Raw genomic sequence first — 13,610 nt, 5'->3', positions numbered from 1 at the left:
TGGCCACATAGGAGCCGCAAACTGAGGCCTGCAAACTTAAAGCAGCCGCCTCGAAGGACGACCTTAAGGCCGCCTCCAATCTTCTGTCTTGGGCGTCCTTTAGGGCCGTGCTACCTTCCACGGGCAACGCCGTTTTCTTAGTCACCGCAGTGATTAAAGAATGTACGGTAGGCCAAAGAAAGGCCTCCCGTTCACTCTCAGGCAGAGGATAGAGGCGGGACATAGCCCTAGCCACTTTGAGGCTTGCTTCCAGGACATCCCATTGAGCCGAAATCAAGGTGTGCATGGCATCATGCACGTGGAAGGTTCTAGGCGGGCGCTTCGTCCCCAGCATAATGGCGGAGCCAACAGGGGCTGAGGGAGAGACGTCCTCCGGAGAGGAAATCTTCAAAATGCTCATGGCCTGCACTAACAGGTTGGGCAAGTCCTCTGAGCGAAAAATCCGTGCTGCAGAGGGGTCATCCGCTCCATCCGAGCGGGAATCCGTCTCCTCCAAGGAATCCCCAAAGGACCGTTGGGAGAACCCAGATACGCTGCCCTCATCTACATCAGAGGAGACGGAGTCCTCTAAGGCCTGGGAATCCACCCGAGGGCGTTTACTTCCGGGGGCCTCAACCCCTTTATTGGACAAGGAAGCCGGGGCAGCGTTTTGCATAAGGAAGGCCTGATGCAGCAGCAAAATGAACTCGGGGGAGAAACCCCCCAGACTGTGCACTTCAGCAGCCTGGGCCACAGCCCTAGACGCACCCTCAACCGGCGCTCGCAAGAGTGGGGGAGAAACATGCTGCGCATCCAAAATGGCGTCCGGCACGACACTCCGCGAAGGAGCTGCGCGGGAAGAACGGCGCTTAACTTTGGCCGCTTTTTTGCCGTCGTCCAAATCAAGGGCGGCCATAGAATTAACGTCTCCCACCTCGAGGGCGGCCCAAGAAGAAACCGTCTGAGCAGAGTGGCCGGCCAAGATGGCGGAGGCGAGCAGCGGGGGATGGGCGTTTATGGCGGGAAAAACCGCCGCACCGGAGGAAGAACCGGGACACTGACCGGCCTCCAAACTGACACCCAACAAGGGCGAATCAGACTTTAAGACCCCCGCATCCCCGCTAGAAGCGCACACGCGGTCCGGGGAGCGATTCTTTGCGCCCTCGCCCTCCGACGCCATAGGCCACGTGGAGACCGATCGGGGAACCCCCTGCCCGCTACAAAAAGGTAAAAATTACCTGCTTCTCGCTCCGAGCTGTAACGAACTGGTGTCCCAGTGAGTAGCTGCAATAAACGTTTAAATAAACGTTGAAATAAACGCCCTTAAGGACGTCCAAAAAAATTTTTTTTTTAACGGAGCCAGCGGGAGGGGGTAGAAAAGGAGGGACCTGGCACCACCAGGTTTGCACTTGTTCAAGAAGAGCCCTCAACCCCAGGTACTCAACAAAACCTAAAAATTAGGCTTGGAGACCTAGCCAGAGCTGCTGCTGTGTGTGACCACCACCTGCTGAGATAGAGAACATACTGAGGAGTTTCCGGCAGCACATGACCACATATAGGGAGGCAAAAGCTTTGCTCCCTATCTCCACCTGCTGGTAGATGGACACAACCCACCAGTCTATGGATTGATCAGCATGATGATATGGAAACCTTTTTTAAAACCCGCTAAGCTAACTGCTTTCACCACATTCTCTGTTAATGAATTCTTGAGTTTAATAACATGTGGCGTGAAGAAATATTTTCTCCAATTTGTTCTAAATTTACTACTTAGTAGCTTCATTGCATGCCCCCTACTCCTTGAACTTTTGGAAAGAGTAAACAAGCAATTCACATCTACTATTTCCACTCCACTCAGTATTTTACAGACTTCTATCATATCTCCCTACTCGGCTGTTTCTTCCCCAAGCTGAACAGCTGTAGACTCTTTAGCCTTTCCTCATAGGGAGTATTCCCATCCTCTATTATTTTAATCACCCTCCTCTGTACCTTTTCTAATTCTGCTATATCTTTTTTGAGATGTGGTGACCAAAACTGAATACAATATTTGATGGAGTGATACAAAAGCATTAAAATATTTTCAATTTTGCTCTTCATTCCTTTCCTACTAATTCCTAACATTCTATCTGCTAAGCAGAGGGTTTCAACATGTACTACTACTATTACTACTATTTAGCATTTTTATAGCGCTACAAAGTGTACGCAGCGCTGCACAAACATAGAAGAAAGACAGTCCCTGCTCAAAGAGCTTACAATCTAATAGACAAAAAATAAAGCAAGCAAATCAATTAATGTGTAGAGGAACAAGGAGAAGAGGGTAGGTGGAGGCAAGTGGTTACAAGTCAAAAGCAATGTTAAAGAGGTGGGCTTTCAATCTAGATTTAAAGATGGTCAAGGATGGGGCAAGACGTATGGGCTCAGGAAGTCTATTCCAGGCGTAGGGTGCAACAATGACATCTAGACCCTTTTCCTGGACGGTGACTCTTAAAGTGGAACCTTGCATCACATAGCTATAGACATATTACTTCTCCGTTGACACACTGATGGGCTTTGCTCAATATTGGGAGTTCTGAAGTGTCCATGGTACCTGCAGAGCCAGCACCTATGGACACTGAAGCAGGGAAGGGGTTCCAGGATTGAATGAGGGGAGGCTAATTCCCTCATGCCCCATTGTACCTCCAATCCCATCAGTCACTCTTCCCTCCATTTCCATACCCCTTCTGATACCTTCAATCTATCCCTCTTTCCCACGTCTCTCACCCATCGTGCTGGATCTCAGATCCCTTCCACTCTTGTCGCCCCAGCCCTTCACTCACTATAGTCCTCCCATTCCATCATTATGTTGGCACCTCCCTTCTCCTTACTCATGGTCCAATTATATTGCTGTAATAATGAGAATGAAAGCAGCAAAAACAGGTCTAGAGAAGTGCTTCAGCAGCAGCCAAGCTATTTTTCTCTTTTTCCTCCTCACCTCTCACTGGCCCATCCTAGCTTGTTAGGAAGACAATGGCAGTTCAGCATCTTGGGCTTCTCGAGCTGTGCCGTCTAGATCGGTAAATAAATAAATCAATAAATAAATAGATCCATTGCATCACACTTTGAACCACATGGGACATCACAGTACTTCAAGGTTCAAAGCGTGACCCAACAGATCTAGAAAAAGATATTGATGACAAAGCCTGATTTGTTGCTCTCCTCCTCCTCCTAGCAAGCCAAAGAGGACTGCTGGTGTGAGGTGGAGGAGGAATGTAAAAGAAACAAAACAAAACAAAAAAACACAAATCTAGCCGCCGCTTTTGTCACTGCCCCCTAAATGGAAAGCTGCTGCAGGATAGATAAAGGAGCTCAGTGGGCCATAGGGCTATCTTGCAGGCACTGATCAGGATACCCTTTTTCAACCCATATCTTAACTCGGACACCCTACTCAGGATATATTACCATAGGGAAAAAGTAAAATGGAAATTATCCAAAAAGTATCATATTTGTTCTCTTCATAGAAAAATGTACAAGAAAACCTGCCTTTTATTCTCCTCTAAAAAAAAATTTCCTGAAACTAAAAATAGTAATAAAACCAGAATTACGCTACCCATAGTAGAAATTAAAATGTATCAAAAATAAAATTCCTCTCCTTCTTATAGAAAAACTTGGCTTACTAGCAATTATCTAGGCAGAACAAAAGGTATGTCAACCCTCCTTCTGCTGCTCAATCCTCTAATTTGTCATACTTCTTCACAACGAGCTAATGCTTCTGAATTGTTGGAGTATGACTACTAGAAGAGGGTAAGGAGGATGCAGTGATGGAAGAAATAATTCATGAGTCCTCTTGATAAATTATCAGTTGGAACATTTCCCCCTAAAATATGCCTGGTTTTAGGTAAGAAGCACCCCAACTTCTTTACCACAGTAAGAGTTAGTGTGCTAAGTGCAACAAATTTGATTTCTGTTACAAACAGGGGTAAAAGCAAGTAGACAAAATGAATAGTTGATCAATCACATACCTGAACTAATTGTTCTGTATGTTGGTGTAGTTCATCTAAGATAGGCAAGGTCTGCTCAGCAGTACAGTGTTCTAGAATACGCTGTATCACTCTACAGCCATAAGGATGTGTTGACAGTACAAATACCTTAAAAAGTAAGAATCTAATTAGAATCTCCTGGAAGTTGATGTAGGAAAATATCAAATTGGGTAGCCTAGAGAAATGGCATATCAAATCCCTACTTCTTTTCAGCAATATAAGAATGAGATAATTCTATAATATAAACATGTATAATTAGGCACCCAGAGGGCACCTAATAAGAGCCTATTCTATGAAGGAATGTATGCACCTAATACTAGTGTGAAAGGAAAGTTATACACCCATAATTCAGACATGAGCAACTACAAAAGCGATAGAGCTATCATCATGTGCACCTATGTTCCAGTGATACATGGGAAATTTACAGTATTATGTAAGTTATGCACATAGTTCTGCACCCTGCCCATGTTTCTACTCACGACACCGCCCCCATGTATGCCCAATTGCAAATAAGGCAAAATTAGTGGGTGAGATTATTTCTAAAAACATAAACTAGTTGATTGTATTCTTAGAAATAAAGTAGATTTCACTTATAGTGTTCAGATACCAGTAAAGTACTGCAGCGTGGAAAAGCCTCAAATATTCAGCCACTTAATTTTTGTGCCACCCAGTATCTATCAGCATAAAAGCCTTCTAGATTCTGTAATCTTTATCTGTGAAATCAACTATAAAAGTGCAGAAATCTCTCATCCAGCATTGTCTTTGTTTCTCTGTCATCCAGCATCACCCCTTTCTCTCTTCCCCCACCATCACCCCTCTGTCTTTCATTCACCATCCAGTATTGTTCTATTTCTACCTCCCCCCACAATCCCGAATCACTTGTCTCACTCCCTATCATCTAGCATCATCCCATCTCCCCCCTCTCACCTCCACACCACCACCATCCTCATGCTTTGCCCCATCTGTCTCCCTTTCATCTCCTCCTTCTGGATGCTCACTCACTCAATCAATCAATCACCAGTTCCTCTGCCAGGATCACTGCATCCCTGGGACTACAGGGTGATGGTGGTAGCAGCAGCAGCAGCAACAACAACAATAAACCGAAGGCAGATATGAGGGCACTGTCCAGTGCATGTTGCTGCTTGATCCAATGGTTCCAGAAACGGAAAGTTATATCAGAAATTATGTAAATCCCTGCTTCTTGGGACTAGTAGAACCAGCAGTGGCGCACACAGGGCAATGTACTATCTTCTGTTTTACTGCTGCCGCCATCACCACTGTGCAGACCTGAGGAACCAGATGGCATGCGGAGGCATTGATGACCAAGTGACTGCACAAGCAAGTGGGAGGGGGAGAGGAAAAGGAAGACAGGCAGGATGGTGGTGGTGAGACGTGGTGATGTTGGACGGTTGAGGGGTGAGAAAGATAGGTGATACAGACCCAAGAAGGTAAAGGGTTTAACTGGTGAGCGAATGGGCAGTTGACAGGGAGGGGAAAGTCATTGTTGGGGCTGTTATTTGCATTCAAGTTTTTTAAGTTTAATGTGCAACCCTAACTATGTCTTCTTGACTCAATTGGTGTGTAAGGCAGACAGATACAGCTTCTACACTTGTTAGTCTCGTGTTTCATCGACTGTTTCTGACCAAGCGATATCCGGTTCAATAAGATCCTTTTCAGATGTTGGATACCACATCTGTCTTGGCCTTCCTAGACCTCTTTTCCCTTCTGGTTTTCAGTTCATGGCTTACCTTGGTATGTACTGCACAACCATTACACAAACCATCTAAGTCACTACTGTTGTAGTATCTTACTAACTGTTCTGTTGGCTGTTAGTTGTCTCTGTTATTGCTTTGGTTTTAACCTATCTTCCACTTAACATTTGAGCTGCATGAATCAAAACGGTCTTGTCTGTTTCGGAGAGTTTTTATTGTCCAAGTTTCTCCACCATTATAATAAAATTGTAGTACTAATACACACATACATCTTCTTCATTCAAATTGTTAGTTTCTTATGACCCCATCTCTTACTCAATCTGTTCATGACTGATGCTGCCTTAGCAATTTCTTTTTCAGTGTAGTCTTTTGTTAATTCTGGCACCTTTATAATTTAATGTTTATAAATTTTACATAATAATCAACACAAAACAATCTTGACAAGAAATTCTCCAATTTACGGAAAATAAAATAAAAATAAAGATAACAATAAGGAATATACAAGGAGAGGCAAAAAAAATTCAGCTTGCCATTTTCTCAGCAACTGCTTTGAATTTCAGCGAGAAATTTTACGTACTTAGTCATCATACTTGCATATTACTATTACACAACATTTAATTATCTTAAGCCATGTTGATGTTACTGATGTTGCCAGTGTTCTTGGGCTGGTTCTTTTTAACATTTTTGTAAGCGATATTGCTGAAGGGCTATCTGGTAAGGTTTGCCTCTTTGCAGATGACACCAAAATCTGCAATAGGGTAGACACCCTTGATGGTGTGGATAACATGAGGAAGGACTTAGTGAAGCTAGAGGAATGGTCAGGAATTTGGCAGCTAAGATTTAATGCTAAAAAATAGAGTCATTCATTTGGATTGCAAAATCCTGAGGGAATGGTACAGCTTAAGAGGGTGAAAAGCTTTTGTGCACAAAAGAGGGACGGGACTTGGGTGTGATCATACATGATGATCTTAAGGTGACCAAACAGGTAGAAAAGGTGATCGTGAAAACTAGAAGGATGCTTGGGTGCACAGGGAGAGGATTGGCCAGTAGGAAAAAGGAGATGGTGATGCCCTTATATAATGTGCTGGTAAGACCTCATTTAGAATACTGTGTACAATTCTGGAGCCTGCACCTTCAAAAAGATATAAACAGGATGGAGTTGATCCAGAGGGCGGCTATTAAAATGGTCAGTGGTCTTTGTCATAAAGTGTATGGGGACAGACTTCAAGGGAATGGAAAGGGGATGGGACTTGATATACCACCTAGAAGAGGTTTACATATTATATACAGGTACTTATTTTGTACCTGGGGCAACGGAGGGTTAAGTGACTTGCCCAGAGTCACAAGGAGCTGCGGTGGGAATCAAACCCAGTTCCCCAGGAACAAAGTCTCCTGCACTAATCACGAGCTACTCACACTCAAGACCTCAATATGTATACTTTGTATAAAGATCTCAATATGTATACTTTGGAAGAAGGGAGATATGATAGAGACATATGAATACCTATGAGGCATAAAGAGGCAAGTTTCTTTCAACTGAAAGGAAACGCTGGAATGAGGACGCAAAGGATGAAGGTGAAAGGGGATAGACGTAGAAGTAACCTGAAGAAATATGTCTTCACAGAAAGGGTGGTGAATTTGTGGAACAGCCTTCCAGTATTAGTGGTGGAGATGAAAACAGTTAAAAATGTAGAGCTAAAACACATTAAAATAACATTGTTCAAATAATACAACTAACAATATGTCAGAATTTTGCAGTCACCCCCCCAGCTTTAACACATACTTTCAGTCACTTTGGAAAGCAATTAACAGCCTTGTTGATTGGTCCCTGTGGTAAGCTGTCCCAGATCATCTACAGCGCTTCCTAAGTTTGGTGACTGTTTGTGGTGTTGGGTGGAGATTGTGATAGGCCTCCAACATCGCTCCCCAGACAAAAGTCTATGTCACTGTGCTGTCATTAACCTTAATCTGATACCCGGGTTTGTTTCCCCCCACCCCACCCCCAAAAGATGGTAGTTTTACAGTGCAAACATTTTTGAATGCGTGAAAATTGCTGGGTGGTCACGCTAAAAAGTCTAACTTTGCTGTGTCTAAAGATAATGTCATTACACTCAGCACATAAACATAGATCGTAACAAAATAATGCTGTAAAATGTCACATTGAAATTCCAAGTGGCTGCTGAGAAAACAGCAAAAAAACTATAGGGTGTTACTTTTTTTTTGTCTCACCCTCTAGGAGATCTTAGACCACAAACTAGGGAGATCCAAGAATCAAAGTCAGAGAACTAAAAAGAAGGAAACTGTTACAATTATACATTTTGCTGTTAATTCTCAAACCATATTCTCAAATCTCTTTATCCATTAATTGCTGAATTCACAACTGGCATGATAGATGACTGGCTCAGAATTAAAGTTTGCAATTGTTCAAATTCAAAAAAAGTAAAGAAGGCCTCTCTATATTGTATTATGCATTTACAAGGAAATCTGAGGAAAACTTTTGCACCCAGGGCCAGCACCTCTTGCCTCTTGGGCAAGCAAGTGCTCCCCTTACAAACATCAGGAAATATATGTATTTTACTTCCCAGAAATGCTAGATTCTGATAGCAGAAATATTAATGCATGATGGAGTCTTTGTCCTGAGCAAAAACCAAAGATACAAGGCGGCTCTTCCAGTTATAAAGTCCTCAGAGGTTTCCAGTAAACCACTGACATCCAATGCCAAGTTTAAAGATTGTGTTTGTCTATCTTACCCTGAGGTAGTAGCTGGAAAGGGAATGGGACTTGATATACCGCCTTTCTGTGGTTACAACCAAAGCGGGTTAAGTGACTTGCCCAGCATCACAAGGATGCTGCAGTGGGAATCAAACCCAATTCACCAGGATCAAAGTCCACTGCACTAACCACTAGGCTATTGTTCCACTCCATAACATAATACAAACTATTCTAGGGCTGCATAGTTGTTTCTGGAAACTTCAAAATGTCTTTCAAATATTTATAAAACATATCCTTAGGTGACATTGAACAAACACATGGAAAATTCAGAAGTTTAAATATCTAGCTTTACTTTCCATATTTTCCAGCTTTCGATGTGTTGCCAAGTTATCTACCACCATTGATGCTTGTATTTCTTTAATATGTTTCACTTCCTGCTCCAAAAACTGGACTCAGACTCCATCAACTGAGTTTTGGCCAAATTTGAGTAGAAAACTGAAAAAATAATGTACAGAGCTTATGCATGGAGTCTACTGCTGCCCAAACATCTTCTAAAGTTATTATAGATGGCCTTACTGGGGGGGGGGGGGGGGGGGGGAGGAGGAGGAGGTACTGTTAATGCTGGGCTCAGCAAAGCCCCTTCTGTTGTTCCCAGGCTGATTCTTCCAAGGCCTACTCAACTGTAGGTCACTGTGTGCTACAACAGCTGCAATCTGTGATGTCATCTCTGATCATGATCTAGATTTATGTCATCTTACTGAGATCCGATTGAGGGATGGTGATGAGCCCATCTTATCACAATGCCTCCTCTCCAGGTTATTCAGCCTTCTCAGTAAATACATTCACCAGTTTGAGAGGGGGGGAGGAGGGGGGATATTTGCCATCATATAATCAGTTGCACATTTAATTTATGAGCTTTCACATGACTCTTTAAAATATCCTGAATCCCTGTTACTAAGAACTCTCTCCAAGCCTATCATCCACTTACTTCTTTTTTACTGCTTACCATGTTTATATGCAGTCATCTGGGAAGAACTCTGTCAAACCATCTCAGAGCCTGTGGTGCATTTTTCCAACTTTCTACTGCTGGGTGACTAACATTCACTTTGAAAACCTAATCAGAACCAGAGGAGGACTTTGCTACTTTTATGGAAGACTAAGATCTAGGCCAACATATTTCTGTTCCTAGACAAATAGCTGACTACACCCTCAATCTTGTCTTTATATTTTAAGGCCCAGTGATTCTACCCCCTTTCCTATATCCTGGTCCAAACACAACCCTATCACCCTTACCCTGGCCCCTGCTCAGGTTTCTCGTTCTCTCTGGTCACCTACTGGCTATGTTAGAAATCGTATTCAGGACTAGAGACCTTGGTGCCATTTTATCCATTGTTTCCACAAGGACTGGAGTCCCTATCTATATTCATACAGGCCATCTTATGGAATACAACCTTGAACTGGACTTTTGACATCATCGCACCATTGTTCTAATCGTCAACACCCATGGTACTAAGGAGGCCTTCACATGCTCAAGCGACAGGCTAGGAGAGTGAGAGAATATGGAGAAAAAAGTCATAGACCACTCTGGCTATCTGTAGAGACCAGCACCATTGCTACTATTCAGGATTAAAGCTAGCTAGGAGATCATATTACAACAGATCAGTGCTGCAACCAACTGCTCCAGCAACTTCTTCTGTAATATCAGACTTAACAGTTACCAGCATCAAAACATCATCTTCATCCTCTCAGATACCCTTTGCGGATAACTTTGCTCTTTACTCTAAGATTAAAGACAGTTAACAGTGTTTTCATGGCCTAGAGAACAGCTTCCCAAACTTTAGGTCCGTACTCCAAATGGGGTCACAGTCTTGGTGCATCATTATTTTGCACTTCTGAGGACTCACACACAGCAATTATGAGGTCACAGCCATCAAAAGATTAATAAGCACTGGTTTAGAAACAGTGCTTAACCCTCGCAATCAAACCTGATCAACATCTTTCTAATGTAACCACTCCTAATAAGTCGGCCCTGATCAGGTCTGCTTCCCAGCCCTGGACATCTTTTAATGTGACCACTAATATTTTTTCTTGCCATGATTTCTGTCCAGTACCCTCCAAATAGATCAGGAAAACAGCTATTTGTTTGCCTCCTTTTGAATAGCTTTTATCTGGAACTGTCTCTGACCACTGGAAGCAAGCTACTGTTCATCCAACTTTGAAGAAATCCAATACTGATTCATGAGTTGCTGCAACCTATTGACTGGTTTCAAACCTTCTTTACTTGTCCAAGCTAACTGAAATGGCGTTTTCTCAACTCTGGAATTACATTGCTAAATCCAGCATTCTTCATCCTCATCTGTCTGGCTTCATATCAGGCCACAGCACTGAAACCATCTGGGCTGCGCTTTTGAGCAAAATTCAGTATTCTCAACAGTGGCAAGGTTGCTTTGGCAGTCTCCCTAGATCTATCACCACTTTCACCTTAGCAGAATATTACCTCCTGCTCTTCTGGCTTTAAGAGATCGACCTGGTCAGTGCTTAGCTGCTTGTTCAACATCTTTTTCAGGTTACTGGAATCTCTTATGCAGGACTTAGGCATCAGAGCCATCTATTATGGTGAAGTTGTTCCTCTGGTTACATTGACTGATCTAAACACTCCAGACCTTGACCCACTGAATCACTGTCTCAGTACGGTAGCAACTTAGTTATCCATGATTCAAATTAAAACCTAGTAAGACCATAGGTTCTTAAATTATTGGTGGTTCTGTTTGATGTCTCCCAGCTTACATGATTCTCTAATTTCTCTGGTTGACTCTAGTAAGTACTTATGAGTTGTAATTGATTATCAACTATCATTTGAAGCCCAAGTTTCCTCCACCGTCAAGATTGCTTTAAATACTCTGCAGCCGTAACATTTGCTGAGCTATCCATCTGGATAATTCAGCTCAACACAATTTGATTGATGCTTCAGTTACATTAAATCTTCAGGCCATCCAAAACACAACTATTAGAATACAAAGTCATGTGAATAGATTTGACTACTGTATGTGATCACTGGCTCCCTGTGGTCTTTTGAATTTAAGATCCTGGTTCTGGCCTATAAAGCTTTATAACACTGGTAATCTACAGTATCTTTTCTCCCTTCATATTCTTGATCATTCACTTCATTCTTTTATCAATTCCCTCAGCCACACGTGTAAGACAAGATCAACTAGCCATATGACTTTTCTTTATGGCATTGGCCCTTTGGAACTCAATCCCACACTCATTCCAATCTGAGGCCTCATATAAGTTTAAAGCAGGTTTGAAGACCCACTTTACATTGGCATTTGATGGGTGATAGGTGTAGGTTGGGTGCTGGCAAGGCACACTTTTGTGCAGACTTAAACCAGATTTATTATTGCATTAACTTCTTTTATTTCTCTCTCATTTATCCTTTCTTGTATTGTAATTCCCTGTATGTCACACTCTCTACTATTAATTGTAAACCACTTTGGTGTTTGAATGTAAAAGGGAGTATATCAAACTCAATAAAAACACAGAAATGGCTAGTACAATTAGTTGAAGCAGAAATACTTTTCAGAAAGCTAGTTATCTACCTGTCCTTTGAAAGCATCAATGATAAACTGCAGCGACTGTGGTTGGATACATTCAATGCATTTCTGCACAACATGATTTCCATTTTGATCTTTCACACACTTCAGAACATGTCCATCAAGTTCTTTTACCATTTCACTCTGCAAACCAACCAAGAATTAAAAAAAACAGTTAAATGGTCAAAAATCACAAAAAAGGATAAATCTGGCATTGAACAATAATATAGCTGATTTCAAATAAACTATGTCATAGACAGATACGCATATGGCAGAATAAAAACAGACCATAATGAAATAGATAGTTAAATATAGGTTTAAAAGAAAGAAAAGTGAAGAGAGTTGTGTTATGGAACAAGAATATTATATTAGGAAACAAAAAAACCCAAAGCAGTGCTCAAACTTACAATTACCTGCTGGTCAGGTGAAATAGATTCTAAAGCTTTCTGAATAACACGGCAGCCATACATCTGCAGAGCCAGTGGCAGAACATGACCACGAATGCGAGTGGCTAGGGCTAACTTCTGATCCATACTTCCAAACTGTAAGAAAAACATTGTGATGGTTACACCCAAAGTAAATATACTACTACTACTACTAATCATTTCTATAGCGCTATAAGAAGGTACCCTTCTTGATTTAGTTTCTGGTACAATATACTTTCTATTGTCACTTATTAAATAATTCAGCTAGAAATGTAGATTACAAACAGTGTTGTACAGAACTTTATTTAGGCCACAAAACAAACAAAAATATCCAATTTCTCACTTCTCCACTCAAATATACACACAAAAATATGAAAACAAAACCTAACAACCCCACACCAAAAAAATATGTCAAACAAAAACAAAGAAAATTAATACATGCTCAAAATGTGCTTATCTTTTCTAGATCTTTGATATAAAAAGTCTTTTCAAAAGCAAAAGCAGTAAATAGCAGTATTTTAAACAGGACATGAAGCGGGGAATTCCAATGTCTAAGTCAGGATATATAGAATATACACAATATTTTACAAGGGACTCTGCCAAACGTAAAAGCCTCTTGTAAAATAGGAGCATGGCTGCAGCCTTCCTATGTCCAGAAGGAGCAAGTGACCACAGAAAGCTGGACATGGGGAAAACAAATGTATTCCCCTCCCACCAACATGGAAGCAGCTCTCTAAAAATTGCTGCTCCCTTTGCAAAAGGTATCAAACCTATGATCAGCGCCACCCTCTTTCCCGGAATAGTAACATAGTAGATGACGGCAGAAAAAGACCTGCACGGTCCATCCAGTCTGCCCAATAAGATAAACTCATATGTGCTACTTTTTGTGTATACCTTACCTTGATTTGTATCTGTCATTTTCAGGGCACAGACCTTTTAAGTCTGCCCAGCACTATCCCCGCCTCCCACTACTGGCTCTGCCACCCAATCTCGGCTAAGCTTGTGAGGATCCATTCCCTCGGAACAGGATTCCTTTATGTTTATCCCATGCATGTTTGAATTCTGTTACCGTTTTCCTCTCCACCACCTCCCGTGGGAGGGCATTCCAAGCATCCACCACTCTCTCCATGAAAAAATAGGTGCTCCTCATCCTGATACAGGTCTCCCCAAACCCCC

General features: G+C 42.1%; 1 protein-coding gene across 11 annotated transcripts in view; it reads right to left on the bottom strand.

The window, feature by feature from the left end:
* Positions 1–13,610, bottom strand: part of PUM2 (pumilio RNA binding family member 2) — a 334,312-nt gene that overhangs the window by 33,812 nt on the left and 286,890 nt on the right. For 9 of the 11 annotated variants that reach the window (XM_030198823.1, XM_030198814.1, XM_030198820.1 and 6 more), the window contains 3 exons: positions 12,417–12,551; positions 12,016–12,153; positions 3,975–4,100 (listed from right to left, as the gene is read on the bottom strand). In XM_030198823.1, the coding sequence (XP_030054683.1) occupies positions 3,975–4,100; positions 12,016–12,153; positions 12,417–12,551 (399 nt within the window). The remainder of the gene's footprint in view (positions 1–3,974; positions 4,101–12,015; positions 12,154–12,416; positions 12,552–13,610) is intronic. The other 2 variants (XM_030198826.1, XM_030198815.1) reach the window with 1 other exon arrangement.

The sequence above is a fragment of the Microcaecilia unicolor genome, chromosome 3 (assembly GCF_901765095.1).
Source record: "Microcaecilia unicolor chromosome 3, aMicUni1.1, whole genome shotgun sequence".
Lineage (NCBI taxonomy): Eukaryota > Metazoa > Chordata > Amphibia > Gymnophiona > Siphonopidae > Microcaecilia > Microcaecilia unicolor.
This window is presented reverse-complemented; position numbering and strand designations above follow the sequence as displayed.